Source organism: Giraffa tippelskirchi, chromosome 6 (assembly GCF_054371585.1).
Source record: "Giraffa tippelskirchi isolate mGirTip1 chromosome 6, T2T-mGirTip1v1.2.pri, whole genome shotgun sequence".
In the NCBI taxonomy this organism is placed as follows: Eukaryota; Metazoa; Chordata; class Mammalia; order Artiodactyla; family Giraffidae; genus Giraffa; species Giraffa tippelskirchi.
The window spans coordinates 114,328,514-114,348,944 of NC_137280.1; the positions used below are offsets into that span (position 1 = coordinate 114,328,514).

The 20,431-nt window shown below is 45.9% G+C and overlaps 1 protein-coding gene and 1 long non-coding RNA gene across 18 annotated transcripts; one reads left to right on the forward strand and one right to left on the reverse strand.

Annotated features, from left to right (window-relative positions):
* Nucleotides 1–888: 888 nt before the first annotated feature.
* On the reverse strand, nucleotides 889–2,960 carry LOC145510556 (uncharacterized). The gene is made up of 2 exons (XR_014057106.1): nucleotides 2,746–2,960; nucleotides 889–2,081 (listed from the first exon to the last, which is right to left on the reverse strand). It is a non-coding gene; the product is annotated as an uncharacterized LOC145510556 (long non-coding RNA).
* An 88-nt stretch (nucleotides 2,961–3,048) lies between these two features.
* Nucleotides 3,049–20,398, forward strand: RMND5B (required for meiotic nuclear division 5 homolog B). Of its 17 annotated transcripts, none has more exons than XM_081502043.1 (13): nucleotides 3,049–3,092; nucleotides 3,248–3,366; nucleotides 7,422–7,585; nucleotides 8,204–8,293; nucleotides 11,151–11,202; nucleotides 14,271–14,416; nucleotides 14,549–14,689; nucleotides 16,945–17,045; nucleotides 17,228–17,394; nucleotides 17,831–17,996; nucleotides 19,405–19,507; nucleotides 19,599–19,753; nucleotides 19,841–20,398. In XM_081502043.1, the coding sequence occupies exons 3-13, from the start codon at nucleotides 7,508–7,510 to the stop codon at nucleotides 19,902–19,904; spliced, it is 1,263 nt and encodes a 420-aa protein (XP_081358169.1). In that variant the 5' UTR covers nucleotides 3,049–3,092; nucleotides 3,248–3,366; nucleotides 7,422–7,507; the 3' UTR covers nucleotides 19,905–20,398. The 17 variants fall into 17 exon arrangements, 16 of the variants coding, with proteins under 16 accessions (XP_081358169.1, XP_081358181.1, XP_081358183.1 ...); XM_081502055.1 differs by lacking the exon at nucleotides 8,204–8,293 and adding an exon at nucleotides 11,046–11,071; XM_081502057.1 differs by lacking the exons at nucleotides 8,204–8,293; nucleotides 11,151–11,202 and adding an exon at nucleotides 11,046–11,071.
* The last annotated feature ends 33 nt before the right edge of the window (nucleotides 20,399–20,431 follow it).

A 20,431-nucleotide genomic window follows, 5' to 3' on the forward strand; every position in this document is an offset into this window, starting at 1 on the left:
GGAAGTGTGGGGCATGTCTGCAGAGGGTCTTGTCTGGAAAGGGATGAGGAGGCAAGACAGATATTGGGCAGCCCGGCAAGCTGGCACAGAACTTCACATCTTGTGACCGTGGGTGGATCCCTCAGGCAGCCAAGGGAAAGGGCCAGAACTGGGACCAACTTGGTGTGTGTATGACCTGTGCAGTCACCAAGGCCTCACACTCAGAAGGGCCCTAGGCTTGGTGCGGTGCTCTACTGTCACTATCTGGAACTTAATGATGTTTGAACAAGGGGCGTCACATTTTCATTTTGTTCTGGGGCCTGCAAATGACACAGCTGTTTCTGGCCTGAACCAAAGCTTTGCAAGGACAGGGAGAAACAGGAGACTGGTTGGGAGCCACCTGAAGGGTGGAAGGAAGAACAGGGCCTGAGCAGGCAACTTGAGCTCCACAGGCTGAGCCCTGATGCTCCCAGGTTCTGCAGAGAGCAGGCAGTGGAGGTCTCACCTGATGTTGCCCCCTATCCCACCAGCTATCAGGGGAGGGTTCATCTTTTTCTAGCCTGGCCTTCCTAGACACACTCTGGGAGGCAAGGAAGACTGTGTTTTCAGGACAGAATTCCAAGGCTTGTTCTCTCTGTCAAGGACCAACCTTTCTTTCTTCCTAAAGATTTATCTGGTGTGCTTTTTGTGTAGTGGTCTCCCTGCCCCCTGCCATTTAAAAAGTATAATTTACATAGAGAAAATTCAATGTTTTGACAATACAGAGAATTGTACAACCAGCCCTATGCCAAGATACAATATGGTTTCATCCTCCTCCCACATCCTGCCCCTGCCACCCCCTCCCGGGTCCCTCTACCCTTCTGCCCCACCCTCAGGCAACCAGTGATCTCCTTTCTCAATAACCTTGTGTTTTTCTTTTTGTGAGCAGTGTTTAATCCCGATTTCAAAGTAGTGAGTAAAACAATATGCAAGGGTGCGTGCATGCTCAGTCTCTTCAAGCTCTTTATGACCCCGCCAGGCTCCTCTGTCCATGGGATTCTCCAGGCAAGAATACTAGAGTCGGTTGGTTGCCGTGCCCTCCTCCAGGGGATCTTCCTGACCAGGGATAAAACCCGCATTTCCTGTGTCTCTTGCATTGCAGGCGGATTCTTTACCCACTGAGCCTCTTGGGAAGCCCAAAACAATATGACATTGGTGTAAAAATAAAACTATACCTCACTGGAAAGAATGAAGAACTAGAAATAGACTTCCTTTTGAAGAAAAATCTTGGTATTATGGTAACGGGCTTCCAAAATGAGAAAGGAAAGAAGGATTATTTTATTAGCAGTTCTGGGATAACTAGACAGAAGTGTGGGGAAAAATAAGTCATACTTTGCACCATCCCCTGCAAAATAAAATGGAATTACATTTTAAAAATAAAATCCTAAGAAACTAGAAAAAAGGTGAAACAGAGTGTTAATGAGTTAGTGGAGAACAGCTAAGTTTTTCTGCTTTGAAGCAGCCACACTCCAATAAAACGAAACGAAATAAAATCACACAGTCCCAACGAGGAAAGACTGACAAAATTAGCTAGGTAAGAAAACATGATGTGCCCTGAAAAGTGACAAAACCATAATGACAGACAGGTGAAGGAGCCTGACATGTGAGCTGGGCATTCTAAGTTTTGGCAGAAGGTAGGCTTTACTCACATCCCAGTGTGGCTGAGAAGCAGGCTCCTCCAAAGTGGGGAAGCCTGGAGCGTGTGTTTGCGAAAGCCTGTGAGGTCCTGCTGGAGTGAACTCAGCTTCAGATCAGTGGCCCCAGGTAAGGTTCACTCAACCTTCCGACCCCCACAACTCCCACCTGGGCCAGGACCACCCAGGCTCCCGGTGCAGACAAGCTTCTCGGGGATGCTCTGACACCTCTGTGGGTTCCTGGAGGGGCTGTTGACCGCCTTCTTCCCTGCAAGTTTCATCAGGTTTGGAGCCGAGGTTTCCTCATTCATAAACAGAGGATATTGGCTACTTTAGACTATTTCTGAGCACCTCCAGTGTTCCAAGCACAGGGTGTTGGGGATACAACAGCGATGAGTACCAAGTGCTGGCCCCAATGGAGCTTTTATCCTGAAAGGAAGGGTGGGGAGAGTTAGGCGCAGGAAACCAGGATAAACAAATAAACGCTCAAGACAATTTAAAAGTCAAAGATTATAGAGAAAACAGGACTGGATTGTGCAAGTGCTATACAGAAAACAAACCAAGATTGTGCAAGGGTGTTCTGTTGGGATGGGGAAGAGGTATGGAAGGTTGGAAGGCAAGAGGCCTTAGAATGAGACGGGCCCTGAAAGGAAGCAGGAAGTCAGGGAAAAAGAGAGTCTTTTCTCTCGGGATGTTTCTAGTCCAAGTCCCTGAAGCCTTCGGAGGGGGTGGGGAGGGAGGGGCTTCTCTACCCCTTCCCTGCAAAGCAAGGGTGCCTGGCAGGGTTGTGAATTCAGTCCTTAGGGTCACCGCCTACTCTTTCCTCCTTCCTAACTCTTACCCTTCCGCCTCAGGGAGGTTGTGCAACTCCTGTCTCCTCCATTCTGCAAAGAGGGCGACCAATGGAGGGCAGCAGAGCAGGGCTGAGTCCCTCACAACTCAATTTAATTGCCCAGTGTCAGGCGCCATCGCGGGAAAGCCTAACTGTTGGACCTTACGTGCATTGTATTGTGTGCTACTGTCTTTACTTTGAATGAGAGTGGAGGGCGGGGAGTCAGAGCGGCACAGTCGTTTCTAGTCTAGAGCTTCTTACTTTCGAGCCGCCCCGCGTACCCTTGCTGGCCAGCGAGCGGGTTGCTCCGATTCCTTCCCGCACACGTGGAAAGTCGGGGCCCAGCCGGCGGCTTCGGGGGCTGGGGCCCCTTCCCCTCGGGCTGCCCAAGGGAGCCCGGTCACAGCCGCAGCAGACATCTAAGGTGCAATTTCTAGCCGCCGCCCGGATCCTGTGGCCGCCTTCACTCTTACTGCGCGGGAGGAGGAGGCTCGGCCACCCCTCCGCGAAGCTGTGAGTGGGCGAGCCCGGAGCTGCTGCGCAACTGTCGTGGCTTCCGGTTCCGTTGACAGCTGCACCGGAAACCAGAGACCCGGCTGCAGGACCAGGTGAGAGCCCGCTGGCTTCCCGGATGGGAGGTGCGGCTTAAGGGCGTGGCGCGCTGGGCGGCTGCTCCGCCAGGCTCCCAGGTCCCGAATCTTCTTCCAAGCTTCGGGACTAAGCGCCCTTCACCAGTCCTCCCTCGGGTTTGTGTTCTCCGCAGACCTCGGCCCGGGCGGGGAGTTGGACCCTTGCATTCTGAGAGATTTGAGGAGCCGCCCCTACTGGGGAAGTCGCTCGAACCGACAAGACCCATCCAATTGCGACCCGGCCGAGTCGGAGGTAACCGTCATAGGGAAATCTGGAAGAAGTGTTCTAGGCAGTGGGAAAAACCTTGAGGTAGAAGTAAGCTGATGCTCGAGAAACAGAAAACTAGTGATTGGAATACGGCCATTGAGAGGGACAGTGGTAGGAGATGAGGTTAGAGAGGTGGTTTGGAGTCACATAGAACCTTGTAGACCATAAAAACAAGGGTGGTTTTTAAGTACGTGTAAATCTATTGGTTTTTTAAAATTCTTTATCTTTTTGTTGTTGTGCTGGGTCTTTGTTGCTGCTCATGGGCTTCCTCTAGTTGGAGCAAGCAGGGGCTACTTTTCATTGTGGTGCACAGGTTTCTCATTGCAAAGGCTTCCCTTGTTGTAGAGCCTGAGCTCTAGGCATGCAGGCTTCATTAGTTGTGGCACACAGGCTCAGTTGTGGCACACGGGCTTTAGTTGCTCCACAGCATGTGGAATCTTCCCAGACCAGGGATCGAACCCTGCATTGGCAGGCGGATTCTTACCCACTGTACCCCCAGGAAAGTCCAGTCTATTGGGTTTTAAGCAGAGGAGTGATGTATAAGGTGAAGAATGGATAGAGATGGGGGGTGTAAAAGGTTAAGTCTTGGGCCAGTGGAGGCTGTTCAGTTCTGTGTCAAGCAAAGGGGACTTTCTGTGATTTGCACAAACCCTTACCCGCTCACCCCAGAAGGTGCCCCTCTTGTGTTAGGATGCTGAAGACTGAGGACAAGACCCCTGTGCACACGCCTTGATGGGGATTTCATTATTTCACTCATGTCTCTTCCTGCCCAACCAGGACATGTTTGAGTTCCGGTCCCCTAATTAGGAAGTGCATGTACCCACTGTGGACCAGGCCATAGGCCTGGGGAGAGAAGATGAGATTGGACTCCAGCCCTGAGCAGCTTACAGTCTAGTGTGGGGAGACAGATGTGTGAATGGGCAGTTACTGTGTTGAAGTGCTGAGAACTCAGATGTCTGTGGTTTGGGGCGCCCTTGATAGAGGTTTGGTTTGTGAAGCAGAGGAGGAGACAGGGAGTTTCATTGAGGGCTTCATGGGGGAGCTGATGATTAAATGTCATCTTGTGTTCTCCTTGCAGAGAACACTCTAGACATAGGAAGAGTAGCACTCTAAATGTAGGAACAGCTCATGCAAAGGAAGTGAATGAATGTACAATTGCAAAGGGCTTCTGTGTCAAACCATGACAGTGATGAGTAAAGGGGTGACAGGATCTGATGTGTTGTTTTGGGGTGATCATCCCGGTAGATAATTTGAGGCCTTGAGGAGGAGGGCTTAGGACAATGGAAGTGAAATTCCCTGGATTAATCCTGAAGACAGACTCCCACTCATCCATCTTTGTGCCTGGTGAAGATGACCGACTGTGACTAAGACAGAGTGGTTTACCCTGGACACACTGAATTGGCCTCTTGGGCTTTTCAGATGGAATACCTGCAGGCAGTTCTATTTTCCCCATCTCGTTCATTAAAAAAATTTTTATTGAGGTAATCACACTTGTCATTTCATGGTACATTTAACTGGTCCACACAGGCCATCTTTCTCCTTGGCATTTGTTTACATTTTTCCCTTTTATCCCTATCCCTCCCTCCATTCCCTTCACCTCCACCCTGACTGCAGAAAGCCACTCTCTTATGTGTTTGGTACGTATCCTTTTATTTGCGTGTGTCCTTGGTTGTATACCATATTTTAGAAGTGCATAAATGGTATTCTGCCTGGACTTAATTTTGTTTCTTTTTTTCCTTTGGTACCATGTTTTGCCATCTTACTGATGTTGCTGTGGTTTCTCAGTGCTACCCCAGTTTCCACAGATGCATCTCCCAGATTTTACTTCCCTGACTTACAGCTTCCTCTAGGCTCCTGAGTTGTCTCAAGCTCCCTGCCATAACACACAGCACTGGGATAAAACTTCCATCTCCTTCCTCAGCTTTTTAATTCAAGTTCAAGTTGGTGACTTGGGCTTCCCTTTAATAATCCTGGTATTAGCTGATGTCTGATAGGGTCATACTCTTTGACGTTGGTGAGGTCCTAACCTTTCTTGAGCTGTGTTTATTTTTGGTAAATTGTGATTCTGGTTCCCAGAAACTTTTGGCAAATACTCTTTTGTACTGCCATCTTTCCTAGTTGATCATTTCATAGGCTGTGAGGTTACTTTCCTGTTTCTTGTCATCATGAATCATTGCTGTCTACTCATTCCAACCACAAATATTGGCTGTGTTCCTTTCCTGGTGACCTGGTGGCCTGTTAAGCTGGTCCAGGGAGGACTATGATGCAGAGTGCTTCAGAGAGGGGCTCTGGAGCCAGACTGCCCAGCTTTAGTTCAAGATCCTCTACTTTCCAGCTACGTGACCTTGAGCAGTTTATTTAATCTGAGTTTCATTTTGTGTTCTGAAAAGTGGGTCTCATAATTGTACCTGCCTCATAGTGCAATTGTAAGAATTAAGTAAATTAGTTAATGCCAAGTCATTAGAATAGTTCCTATCACATAATAAGCCCCTATGAAATATTAACTATTAATAGTAATAATTATAGTATATTATTTCCAACCGGTATCCCTGTTATATTTCGCTTGTAATGGTTCATATCCAGTTATAGAGTATTTCTTCAGGGAGCATGAAAATGGGGGCATGTTTTCTAGACACGATGATGAACAAATTCTAGTGTGATAGTGTCGACCATAAGGAGGGAGGACTTGAATACATCTCAAGGCCCTGCGTACCATTCTTCATCACTCATCACCTGTTTGATAAGGAGACATTGGCTGCAGGTTGGGCTGAGATGATGGGGCCAGAACTAACAGTGCTGGTGGGAATGGGAAGAGAGCCTAGTAAAACTGGGAGAATCCCAATGGTCACTTTGGACACAGAATTCTCTTTGTGGTGTTACTCTGTACCCTTCTTTGAGAGAGAGAACAACTGGCTAGATGTGATCATTTGAGAGGTGCATTTGACAGAACCCTCTCACTTTTTTGGGGGGAGGGCTTCCCTGGCGGCTCAGACGGTAAAGAATCCACCTGCAATGTGGGAGACCTGGATTCAACCCCTGGGTTGGGAAGATCTCCTGGAAAAGGGAATGGCTACCCACTCCAGTATTCTGGCCTGGAGAATTCCATGGACAAAGAGGCCTGGCAGGCTGCAGTCCATGGGGTCGCAAAGAGTTGGACACAACTGAGTGACTTTCACTCTAAATCCTGTAGATGGAGGGATGAGGAGTGAAATCAACTCTGTCACTAACATTTTAAGGATTGTCTATGTGTTCAGTGTCACAGGCTGCTCTGAAACGGAAGGGAGCGGTGGCCCGGTGTTGAAGGGATTTAGCAGTGGGACCTCAGTGGGGAAGGTAGGACAAGAAAAGTCAACTCTCTTTCAGTGGTATAGTGAGAAGGAAAGTTGTGTTACAGCAAGAGATTTTCTAGTCTAGTGGGGGAGGCAGGCCCTCAAACAGATCATTACCCAGTGATCAAAACTGAAATAGAAGGGTGCCAAGTGAGAGCGGAGGGAGCCAGGTGGGAGCAGGCTAGGGATAGCTGCAGAAGATGCCCTCTGATGGGCCATCTTCTCCAGTAGTTGAGGAGGTGAAGGGTGATGGCATACCGAGGCATGGAGCTGTGATGGAGTATAGATAGTATTGCCTACTGAGGGCTCTGCAAGGCCTGCTCTCCATTTTGATCTAAACAAGAGATGAAGGGAGTCCCCTGGTGGTACAGTGGTTAAGACTTCATGATTCCACTACAGGGGTCATGAGTTCGATCCCTGGTTGGGGAACTAAGATCCCTGCATGCTGGGATCAGCCAAAAAAAAGGAAGAGAGATGAGTGAAGATTCTGATAAAGAGTTGAAAACAATGAAAACAGGAATAATTTTCTTACCATGATTCAGAAAACCCCTGTCCTCGTGTCTCCCTACACCCTCCAATGGGCACCCTGGCTGGGGGTTATGGAAGCTGTGTACGTATATGTTAGGCTGGGAATTTCTAAGCATTGAAATATGATATGGGAATGGTGAGGTGGGATCTGGAAGCCCTCTTCACTGTGCCCCTCTGACCCAGGTGGGGGTCTGACGCAGTGGCTGCTATGGAGCAGTGCGCAAGTGTGGAGAGAGAGGTGGACAAGGTCCTGCAGAAGTTCCTGACTTATGGGCAGCACTGTGAACAGAGCCTGGAGGAGCTGCTGCACTACGTGGGCCAGCTGCGGGCTGAGCTGGCCAGCACAGGTAGGTGTCCCCTCATGAGAGTCCCACATCTGCCTCCCTAGGGGCCTAGGAGACCCCAAGGCTTCTTGATGACCGAGTTCTGGAAGGATGGTGGTTAGGGCATTGATAATGTGGGTCCTTAGGCCTCTTCAACAGGGGACAATGGAAGTCTCTGAACTATTTCAGAAAACCCAACAGAAATTGTTAATTTACCTGAGATTATTTTCATTTATGTTTAGTTTTCGATTTATTTTCTATTTTGAATGTTTAAGACATTTTAAGATGATTTCAAATTTACAGAAAAGTTCTAAGAACAGTATAAAGAGCTCATATATACCCCTTTATCTAGATTCACCAACTGCTAATATATTGCTGTATTTGTTTTATCAGTTTTCTCACATATTATTACTTTTAAAACCACTAGAAAGTAAGCTGCAGATATTATACAGCTAAGTATGACCTAAGGTCAAGGGCATTCTTGTACATAAGTTCAGTGTAATTATTAAAATCAAGAAGTTAAACAAGCCACTATTTTCTGGGAGGCAGGAGTAGAAAGTCTGCCAGTTGATGGTAATGGTAGATGAGGAAATTAATGAGGACTATCCAGTAGAAATTCATGAATATTTATCAACCTTTGAGAATTCCATTGGTGGTGTGGATGAGATGCTGAAGACCAAGATGTCTGTTTCTAGAAATGAGTTGTTGCAGAAGTTGGACCCACTTGAACAGGTAAAAGTGGATTTAATTTCTGGCTTACACATTAAATTCAGTGTTTGGGGTTTATTTGGCAACTCATGGAGTCAATCCTAAGGAACATCCAGTAAAGCAGGTATTGGAGAGAATCAGAGTGTACATGAACAGAGTCAAAGAAATACAGGCAAGAAAAAGGCTAGCAAGTTGGACAGCGGTGCAGCTTCAAGATTTGTAAAAAAAATACCCTCTGGGATCCAAAACCTAATAATGAATGCATCCAAAGTTGCCAATAAAGGAAAAAGTAAAAATTAACCTTTCGGTTTTGACGTACACATATTAAAAAGTACATAATTTTTATTGTTTTCCACAGAATAGATGATGATTATGTGGTATTGTAAGGTTTAAATGTACTCTTTATTGAATTCATGTATAAAACTTGCATTTTAAATTTTTAATGCTGAATACTTTTTTCCTCAGTAAGATTGTTCAGTTCAGTTCAGTTCAGTCGCTCAGTCGTGTCCGACTCTTTGCGACCCCATGAACCGCAGCATGCCAGGCCTCCCTGTCCATCATTAACTCCCTAAGTCCACCCAAACCCATATCCATCGAGTCGGTGATGCCATCCAACCATCTCATCCTCTGTTGTCCCCTTCTCCTGCCCTCAATCTTTCCCAGCATCAGGGTCTTTTCCAATGAGTCAGCTCTTGTTACCTTTATTGATTTTCCTATAGAACACTATGAGGTTTTTAACATTGTGGTATATATATATTTTTGAACTTTTTATTTCGTATTGGGGTATAGCCGATTAACAGTGTTGCAGTGGTTTCCTATAGCAGTGAAGGGACTCAGCAATACATGTGCACGTATCCATTCTCCCCAGGGCTCCCCTCCCATCCAGGCTGCCACATGGTACTGAGCAGAGTACCATGTGCTATACCGTAGGTCCTTGTTGGTTATGCTTTTTAAATATAGCAATGTATACATGTGTACCCCAAACAACATTGTGGTATATTTTGTATTTATAGTTTACTGTCTCTTGATCAGACTTATTTTATTAGGTCACTCTTTAAAGTGTCATTTTATAAGCAATTATGAAATTTAAGTTAAATGTTCTTTGTACACATTTGTCTATTTTTGATGAATAATGATTTTATGAAGTATGCTGAAGTTATAAATACATCTGTTTTCACTATATAGTATTAAGAAAGAATGAAATGACTTAAATGTCCGTTTTTTTCTGTGTAGTTATTTCATTGTGCTTTCGTGATTTGAGGAATTAATGCTTTTTGTGATATTTGAATATGAAAAGCAGGAATTGGAGAGAATCAGAGTGTACATGAACTTCAAGGTTATTCTTCAAGTCATGGCAGTTTGCCACTTGTTAGTCACTCAGTCGTGTTCGGCTCTTTGTGACAACATGGACTGTGGCCCGCCAGGCTCCTCTGTCCATGAAATTTTCCAGGCAAGGTTACCGGAGTGGATTGTCATTTCCTTCTTCAACTTTGCCACTGTGTCCCATTTAAAATAAAATATATTCTTGTTAACTTTAAATGGGAAATGAGGTTGTACCTTGATGGCTGAATTTGACGTAATGGCTATACCCTATCAGTAAAGCTGTAAATGTGTGGGACGTGTTTTTTATTTTTCTCTTTTTGAGTAAATTTTCCCTTGGAATTAGGAAGGTGGGTTTTAGAAATCCTTAGAAATGGAGGAATTCATGAGTTTTTGGTCCGTATGCATAGTGCCCATAGTTCTTTTGGCCTCACTTTTTTAGATTTCTTTTTATTTGTTTCTGAGGCTACAGCAAGTATGTACAATTATTTTGGAACAACTTTGTATGTTATATTATGCCACCACTTAAGCAGAGGAGAAATCCAAAGGAGAGTACATTGTGTTTATAATCTGATTTATTGTTCTGCAATATTTGTTACAGAGGATTCTAAATATTAAAACTTTTAAAATATCTAAGCCCTTGAATTTTAATTATATACCATTAATGCTTTCAGTCTTTTTTCTTTTTTTTTAATTTATTTATTTGGCTGCACTGGGTCTTAGTTTCAGCTTGTAGGACCTTTTTAGTTGTAGCATGTGGAATCTGGTTCCCGGACCAGGGATCAAACCCACACCCCCTGCATTAGGAGCTCAGAGTCTTAGCCAGTGGATCACTAGGGAAGTCCCAATGCTTTCAGTCGTTGAGTTCACATCATTACATAGAGGAATGCCAAGTATAGTAAAGTACTTTAATTTTAATTTTTGAAAAAGAAGTGTTAAATTTTTCCATGTGATTAATTCTCCATAAGTAACCTGGAATAAATGGATTTCTTGGTTTATGGTAGCAGATATGGGAAATGGTCTTCAATGTAATGGATTTTGTAGTGTATTGAACTCTTTCTGTGGCACATGAAGAGGAAGGTGCAGAAAGACAGATGCAGATAGATGCATCTGATAGATGCAGAAAGTCTTCTGATGCAGATGTCAGACAGTTTTTGAAGTAGAAGAACATTCATAGTTATTTCACTCCTTTTTTCACCTTCATCTCCTCTAAATTGTAGCTTTTTAAAAAGTAACTTCTTTATGAGAGAAGTAAATGTTAAGATAAAAAATTAAGTGAATATAGCTAACGAATATAGCTCATATTTCAATTTGCCATTACCCAGTAATTTTCATAAAGCATTTTATTTCCCAGTCCAGGCTCTGATCTAAGATCAAGCACTGCACATAGTTTCTTATGTCTAATCTTTAGTTTTTTTAGTCTGGGACATTTCTACCACGTGCTTTTGTCTTTCAGGACATTGACATTTTGGGAACATTAAGGTCAGTGATTTTGCAGAATGTCTCTTGATTTTAATTTGTTTACTGTTTCCTCATCTTTTTTTTTTTGCATTTTGGGCAGGACTACTTCAGAACTGATGTGTTTCTCAGTGCATCACATCAGGAGGTACAAGGTATCAGCTTGTTCCATTATGGGTGATGTTAACTTTGATCACTTGGTTAAGATGGTGTCTGCCAGGTTCCTACACCTAATAATGTTAATATTTCTTTCTTTAGCGTTAATAAGTAATTTGTGGGGAGATACTTTGAGACTGTATACATTTTCTGTGCTTCTTCAGACTCTGCCTCATTGGTTTTCACATCCCTTGACAATTCTTGCCTGAACAAATCATTACAGAGTTAGTTTCAGCATAGGTGGTTTTTCCTGCTCTATCATTTCCTATACACTTGTTAGTAGGCATTTAACATAAGAAAGAAGCTTGCCCATCTTCCCTACTTAAGTTCATGCTCATAAATTCTTATTTTATTTAATGGGTTATAATCCATTACTGTTACTACCAAGTTGTCTAAGATTTGACCAGAGATAACCCCTAGTTCCTATGTTCCTTTTTTTTTTTGATTGAACTATGACTCACATTAAAATTTACCCTTTTAAAGTATACAATTTAGTGGATTTTAGTATATTTCCAGAATTGTACAATCATTACCACTAATTGTAGAACATTTTCATCTCTCTAAAAAGAATCCCCCACCCATTAATAATCACTCTGTCAGGTCGGTTTATCTCTCTTCCTCAGTTCTTGTCTGTCACAGTAAAAATTTGGAACAATGAACTAAAGGGTTTAAAACAACAAACAAGTTAAGAGCTCAGTTCAGCTCAAGCAGACAGATCTTTTATAAGACAGACACTCACAAGACATCCGAGCAGGCCGACCCCAAAGGAGTTGTCCTCCCCTTCCCTCTTGGCTTCCCCCTTTTTATACTTCCTGTCGCCTCCTATTGGTTTTGCCCTGTGCAGAATAGGGCTTGTACCCACCAATAATTAATGAAAGGGAATGCAAATGGGCATATGCTCAAGGCCAGTTGACAATTGCAAGTTCTATAACAGCAGGCCCTGTTGTTTATGTCTTCCCATAATTCAGTCTGTTATGATCATATATACATATATATATATATATATATATATATGTTATAATATATATATAGGGCTTCCCTGATAGCTCAGTTGGTAAAGAATCCGCCTGCGATGGAGGAAACCCCAGTTCGATTCCTGGGTCAGGAAGATCTGCTGAAGAAGGGATAGGCTACCCACTCCAGTATTCTTGGGCTTCCCTTGTGGCTCAGCTGGTAAAGAATCCACCTGCAATGAAGGAGACCTGGGTTCGATCCCTGGGTTGGGAAGATCCTTGAGTGTATGCTCAAGGCCGATTGACAATTCCAAGTTATATAAAAGCAGGCTCTGTTGTTTATGTCTTCCCATAATTCAGTCTGATAATAATCATATATACATACATATATATATATACATGTTATAATCATACATGTATATAATCATATGTATATAGACAGACTCTTTGTGAACCTTTAATGGGCTCCTAGCTACCTGTGGTTACTTGGAGAAGCCCCTGTGGTTAGTTTATATCCACTGTGTGCCTGGGATGCATGTGCAGGAGTTGGAAAAGGGGTTATTTTTGTAGCACATCTGTGAGCTCTCCTGGGTGTATCTGGGATGGAGTTTAGAGATCAGCTTGCATCCCTTTCAGCCAGGCCTCCCCTGGTTGCTTATGTCTAACTTCCAACCTTGTAACTCCATTTCTGCTTCTCCTCCACTAACCTACTTTCTGTGGACTATTCTGGATACTTCATATAAATGGAATCATGTAATATGTGACCTTTTATATTCTCACACTTAGTGTGTTTTCAAGGTTCATCCCTGTTGTGTCATGAATCATTACTTCATTCTTTTTTATGTGCTGGGTCATATGGTAACTCTCTGTTCAACTTTTTGAAGAGCTGGCACACTGTTTTCCAAAGTAACTGCAACATTTTGTATTCCCACCAACAACGTATGGGAGTTCCAATTTTCCCACATCCACGCCAACACTTGTTTTTACCTATTTTTTTGGTTACAGCCATCCTGGTAGGAGTAGGCCCAGCCACCACCTTCTGTTTGTATTTGTCAGGACTCATTCAGTTACATGTGACAGAAACCTAGCTCAGACTAAGTGGGGGGTTGGGCTGCTGGATTTATAGTCTCAGGTAACTGAAAGGTCCAGCCCAGCTGGATCTGGGTGCTTATGTGATGCCTTCAGTCTACACTGACTTCATTTTCAGAGCAGTGCTCTCTGGAGGTGACTGTGGTGCTCCAGCAACTCCAGGAGTTCACATTTTGTTTAGCAACCTGGCAGAATGCCTTTCTCTTCCAGGGCTTCTGGTCTCGGAGCTGAGACACTCTCTGGTCCTCATGGGTCATGTTATCTTCCCTGGGTTATATTTTCCTCCCTGAACCCAGATGCTACCATCTAAAGATGGGGCAGAGATGCTGGTTGGAAGAAGGGACCTGTCTGCCCTTCTCTATTCCAAGCCCCACGCGCTTTTGGTAGTTCATGTGGTTCACCCAGCCTTGGGGGTGGAAAGCACTGTATTGTGAGACAGAAATGTCCTTGTGCTTCCCTGATGGACCCTGGCCTGCCTGGTGTCCTCTGGGTTAGAGGCATTAATGTGGGGATAATACTTTATGATTCAAAGCCTTCCCACAGAGCATCTCCCTTGAGATGTTAAGGAACCTTCCGATGTGGTGGTGAGGAGCCAGGGCTTCAGATCTGTCACTGCTGTGAGCTCTGGCAAGTTACTGCCTCAGCTTCCTCAGCTGGGGTATAGGCTACTAACAGTGCCACTGCACAGAATGGTGGTGAGGAGTAAATGAGCTAAAACCAAGTACTTAGCCACAGTAAGTGCCAGAACATCTTCATTTCACAGCAGCCTCCAAGGCCAGTGCTATCACCTCTGTTTTATAGATGAGGAAATGAAGACTCCAGGCAATGAATCGCCTTGTCCCACTTGGCTAATTCCAAGTCATACAGTTAAAAAGTGGCGGGACCCGGAATGGAAGCTGCGTCTTTCACTCTGGAGTTCAGGGCTGCTTCCCAGGCCTCCATGCTGGCATTTAGAATAGGGAGGCCGAGACAAGGTCTGCTCCTCTGTGTCTGAGTCCTGACTCATTACCACTGTTTCTCTGCAGCCATCCAGGGAACCCCTCTGTCAGCCACCCTCTCCCTGGTTATGTCACAGTGCTGCCGGAAGATAAAAGACACCGTGCAGAAGCTGGCTTCGGACCACAAGGACATTCACAGCAGTGTTTCCCGAGTGGGCAAAGCCATTGACAGGGTGAGCACGTGGGCAGCTCCAGACTGGGGGCGGGAATACCTATGGCCGGTGTGTATGTAGCAGGGCTCCTTGGGAAGCCAGTGTGAGAAGTACAGGCCCGAGTCACAGGGTACTGTCTCTCGTCCTTGTCAGAACTTTGACTCTGAGATTTGCGGTGTGGTCTCCGACGCAGTGTGGGACTCGCGGGAAAAGCAGCAGCAGACCCTGCAGGTGGCCATCTTGGAGCACTTGTATCAGCAGGGGATGCTCAGTGTCGCCGAGGAGCTGTGTCAGGTAACGGGCTCACCGGGGAGGTGCCGGGACCTGCTTGTTCTGCTTTCTGCTTGGTAGCGTTCTTTATATTAGGACCCCATTATTATTATCTTTTTTTATATCCAGACAGGTCAGTTTATTTACATGACTCAAACACGTGTGTCATCAGTCTCTGATTGTCTGATGGGAACGCCTGTTCCCAGAGACCCGTTTCCAGTGGACAGTTGGCCTGGCAGGGCATCCTCCTCTCTGGACTGCACATGGGAAGTCCAAGGTTTCCTTCACGACTGTGTGCCTTTACCTTGTTTCCATTGATGCAGTCTTTCCTTAAAAGAGTTAATTCTATTTTGAAAATTGTATTTAATTTATTAAAATGAAAAACAACAAAAATAGTTCACCCATTGCTCGCACCCCCTACCCTCCACTTCTTTTAAGCACCAGTCTGTTCTTTGTATTTATGAGCTTGGTGTTCTTAAAAACATTTTAGATTCCACATTTAAGTGAGATTATACAGTAGCTGTCTTTGTCTGGCACATTTCATTTAGCATAACACTCCCATCCATATTATCACAAATGACAGGATTTTCCCACTTTTCTTAATGGCCGAATGCATGCATGCTCAGTTGCCTAGTCATGTCTGACTCTTTGCAACCCCATGGACTGTAGCCCACCAGGCTTCTCTGTGTGTGGGATTTTCCAGGCAAGAATACTGGAGTGGGTTGCCATTTCTTACTCTAGGGGATCTTTCTGACCCAGGGATTGAACCCAAGTGTCTTATGTCTCCTGCATTGGCAGGCGGGTTCTTTACCACCAGTGACATCTGGGAAGCAATATTTCATTATATATATACATATATATATATATTTAGATGGTAAAGAATCTGCCTGTAATGCAGGAGACCCGGGTTTGATCCCTGGGAAGGGAATGGAGTTTTACCCACTCCAGTATTCTTGCCTGGAGAATTCCATGGACAGAGGAGCCATGGACACAAGGACAGTGGGATACAGTTGATTGGGTTGCAGAGTTGGACATGATTGAGCGACTATGTATTTATTTTATATATATATATATATATACACACACACCACATTTTCTTTATCTATTCATCCATAAATGGACACTTAGGTTGTTTCCTTATCTTGGTTATTGTAAATAATGCTGCAGTGAATATGGGGAGGGTGTGTGCAGATATCTTTTCAAGTTAGTGCTTTCATTTTCTTTGGGAAAATACCCAGAAGTGGGATTGCTAGATCATATGGTAGCTATATTTTAATTTTCTGAGAAACTTCCATACTGTCATCCATAGTGGCTGCACCAGTTTACATTCCCACTAAAGGTGCATGAGGGTTCCCATTTCTCCACATGCTTGCCAGCACTTATTTCTTGTCTTTTTGATAACAACCATTCTGACAGGAGTGAGGTGATGGCTCACTGTGGTGTTGATTTGCATTGCCCTGTTCCCTGTTCCCAATGCCCATGAGGTAGAGCATCTTTTCATGTGCCTGTTGGCCATTTTGATGTCTTCTTTGAAAAAATGTCTCTTCAGATATTCTTTCCATTTTTTATAAAAATTTTTTGTGTGCTATTGAATTTTTATATATTTTGGATATTAGTCCCTTAGATAACACAACCTACAGATATTTTCTCCTATTCTGTAGGTTGCCTTTTCGTTTTGTTGACGGTTTCCTTTACTGTTTCATAAGTTTTAAATTTAGTTTGATGTAGTCCTACTTGTTTGTTTTGCTTTTGTTACTTCTTAAAATAAATTTATTTTAGAAATCAGTGCCCCTGCCATAAATGGAAAGTAGCTACAAAATATATACAATAAAAAGTGAAATTATTAATTTCTAGCTAGATTTGGTTGTCTGCCAGAGTTCTCAGTGCCTGATAATCCCTTTCCTAAAAGAGAAGATTAGTAAAGTGACAAAGTTGCACTTGTTAGGTGTTAAAAGACACCCTGGCAGTGAAAGTAAAGGATGCTTTCCCTTAATGTAATTAGGGGGATTGAAAAAGAGTAATTTTCTCTCCATGCTACTCAGTGTGGGTCTCCAGTACCACAGCAGATGGGGTAGGGTTTGCAGTCTGCCCTCTGGGAGGCCAGCATGTAGCACTCAGCCTCCCAGAATTTGAACTGGGAAAAAGAGGAGTCCAAGGGACTGGCAAGAGACCATGGCCCCTCTCTAGCTTGTCTTTGGTGCATGAGGTTTTACTAGGTGTGGAGCAGAGAAGGTTGGAAACACAGTCCTCCAGTGGTAGATGGCTCTCTCTCCCTCTAGGAATCAACACTGAATGTGGACTTGGATTTCAAGCAGCCTTTCCTGGAGTTGAATCGTATCCTGGAAGCTCTGCATGAACAAGACCTGGGGCCAGCATTGGAGTACGTTGGCCTTTGGGTGGTCCTGCAGGGGATAGGGCTTGTCTGTGCTCTTCACTTCACCCAGCATACTTGACACACCTCCAGTCTTGTCCCATGGGCCTCACATAAGATTTTGGAGGCCCTGCCAGGTCCCCTTCTCTTGCCTTACTAGCTCCACACTCAGCTGGCCCCTTTCTTTCCAGATGGGCTGTCTCCCACAGGCAGCGCCTGCTGGAGCTCAATAGCTCCCTGGAGTTCAAGCTGCACCGACTGCAGTTCATCCGTCTCCTGGCAGGTGGCCCTGAGAAGCAGCTGGAGGCCCTCAGCTACGCCCGGCACTTCCAGCCCTTTGCTCACGTGCACCAGCGGGGTACGTGCCCGGGTGCCGGGGTGGCCTCCACATCATGCATGCCCTTATGCTGCTCTGCCTCACATGCTATATGGCATCCCGCCCCCCCGCCAAAAAAAAGATCAGCTAGTACTGGAGCAGAGGGACAGGAGCCTGAGACCCGCTCCTTGATGCAGCTGGAAGGATGGGGAAGAAACTGCAACCCCTCCCTACTTCATGTCGTGTGGTCATGCTTGCCACACAGACAGCCCTGAAACCTTACTTCCTCACTGGATTTTAGGGAAAACTAGCTTTGCCAGAAGGCATTTTAATCCTCGATTGGCCAGGTCATGGGCCTGGGAGCCATGGGGCACAGCCTTCTCCCCATGCTGCCTCTGCAGCCCTGCCACCCGAGGGCTGGGGGCAGAGCCCGGAGAGGGGCTGCCACCTTGCACCCTGATTCCCCTTTGCCTTGTAGAGATCCAGGTGATGATGGGCAGTCTGGTGTACCTGCATCTGGGTTTGGAGAAGTCACCCTACTGCCATCTCCTGGACAACAGCCATTGGGCCGAGATCTGTGAGACCTTTACACGTGATGCTTGTTCCCTGTTGGGCCTTTCTGTGGAGTCACCGCTCAGTGTCAGGTATAGTCAGCCCTGCGGGGGCAGTACAAGTGGGAGGGCTAAGGGAAACCCAACTTGTCAAGGCCCTGCCCTGTCCAGAGATGGTGTCTGGTGCCTTCACAGACCTAAACTGGCTGCTCAGTCACTCTTCTAGATAGGAATTACCTTTCTTTCTAGCACTCCTCCCAGGTGGTGCTAGTGGTAAAAAACCTGCCTGCTATGCAGGAGACATAAGGGACATGGGTTCAATCCCTGGGTAGGCAAGATCCCTTGGAGGAGGAAATGGCAACCCACTCCAGTATTCTTGCCTGGAGATTCTCATGGACAAAGGAGCCTGGTGGGCTATAGTCCATGGGGTCACAAAGGGTCGGACGTGGCTGAAGTGACTCAACACACACCACAGTTGGAGAACAGATTTAGAGTTGTGGCCTGGGATCACCACAAGGTCAGTGGCAGAGTCAAGGTTCCCATTTTGTAAGGTCTCTTGAATGAAGTCTGTGCCTCCTGCACCTCACCTCTGGGTAATCACAGGACCCTCTGACAAGCCCAGCCTTCTGGCCACCTCATGTCTCAAACACCACTTCCCTCAGGGAGTCTGAGTAGCTGAGTCACAGGTGCTGAGAGCTTTCACTTGGAAGGCTCCTTTACAGTAATATTCTCCTCATGGCTTCAAACCAACCAAAGAGTTACATACTGTTACCCTCATTTTACAGGAAGAAACAGAGGCTCCTAGGGCCTCACAGGGAATGAAGGTCACCTGGACCTGACCCCACCACATATTGTGCCACAGTGGTGTGTTTTATTTAGGCTGGCTGTGGAATCGCATGGGGTGCATTTGCCTGCCCGGTCGTGATAGGCTCCATCCTCCAGTTTGTTCCCATGGACTCTGGTTACAGAACAGTCTTCCCCAGCATGAACACAGGCACCTTAGGACGGTTCTGTTTGCACACCTGCTCTGTGTATTGTAGGGGTTTGGCACCCCAGACTCCAGTCAGTTGGTTCCCCATCCCCACCCCAATCCTAGTGAAAACTGAATCTACTTTTTCCCGTTTCTAAATGCCCTGGTTGATAACCAGTTATAGAGGTGCACTGTGATGACAGAGTGGGGTACACAGGCAGGATGAGGCCCTTCCAAACATCAGTGTCCCTGTCACACCAAGGACTTATCAGTGGATGAACAGGTATCTGTCCCCTGGATATTCCTTTCGTCCAAATTTTGGAGTGCATTAGAATGACTTTCTAGCATTAAGACACAGAGCCACATATGTGGCTTTATGCGTGACCTGAGAGATTTTTAAGGACTGGTTTGATCAAGTGCCACTTTGAAACCCTGTCCTGAGTCACGTACTGACAGCGTGCTGGTCCTTTTGTCTGTCTGCTGGGCTCTTGGTCAGGCTGGTCACTCCAGCCCCTGCTGTCTGTTCTGCAGCTTTGCCTCTGGCTGTGTGGCGCTGCCTGTGCTGATGAATATCAAAGCTGTGATGGAGCAGAGGCAGTGCTCTGGGGTCTGGAGTCACAAGGACGAGTTACCGGTGAGGCCCAGCAGGGGGAGGTACAGCATGAAGCGCTGGGGAGGACAGCCGCCACAGGAAGTGGGACTCACCCCGCTGTTGGCCTCCCCAGATTGAGATTGAACTCGGCATGAAGTGCTGGTACCACTCAGTGTTCGCGTGCCCCATCCTCCGCCAGCAGACGTCAGATTCCAACCCTCCCATCAAGCTCATCTGTGGCCATGTCATCTCCCGAGATGCACTAAACAAGCTCATTAACGGAGGAAAGTAAGTTCCTGGGGTTCTGTTCCACCTTAGGTTGATTCTTCTGCTGGCTGGCCATCTGAGACATTCTTGGTTCTTCTCCCTTTGTAGGCTGAAGTGTCCCTACTGTCCCATGGAGCAGAACCCAGCAGATGGGAAACGCATCATATTCTGATTCCTGCTGGGGAGGAACTTCGTTGCAAGAGGTTTTTCACCCACAAGCCTTGGTCTGTCTTGGTGGGGGTGGTTGGCTTCCATGAACTGTGGTTCATTTCAGAGCAACTGGCTGAGGAGTGCCACCACAGGCAGGGCCGGCCCTCTGGCAGAGGCCAAGGAGGGAGATAAGACAGCCTACAGCAGGCAGCTGGCTTCTTGACTGTAACGGCAGGGAAATTCGGGCGTCTTGTACTCCTGCTCTGCCTCCTGCTCTTTATATTTGCTATTGACTAAGTGGCAACTGACAGAATAGCAAAGGACGTGGTGGGCACAGCAGATGTCTTCCATCCCTGCCCTCAGCCAGATCTCTTCCTGCTACACCAAGGCTTGTGTCCACTCCTCCCATTGTATAGCCTCACAACTCGATGTGTCAATTCCCCACTTAGTCCGGGATAGAACTGAATGCTGTTGTTTTATAACTTTGAGCAAATATATTCACAGGCCTTCTCCTTACTCTGCCTGCCTTTAGCTTCACTGGCAAAGAAT

Excerpts from the sequence above, each read along its gene's own strand:
- RMND5B (XM_081502043.1), top strand. The coding sequence starts at position 7,508 with ATGGGCAGCACTGTGAACAGAGCCTGGAGGAGCTGCTGCACTACGTGG. Across the intron at positions 14,690-16,944 it reads TCGCCGAGGAGCTGTGTCAG|GAATCAACACTGAATGTGGA; the intron begins GTAACGGGCTCA and ends CTCTCCCTCTAG. Across the intron at positions 17,395-17,830 it reads TGCTCACGTGCACCAGCGGG|AGATCCAGGTGATGATGGGC; the intron begins GTACGTGCCCGG and ends TTTGCCTTGTAG.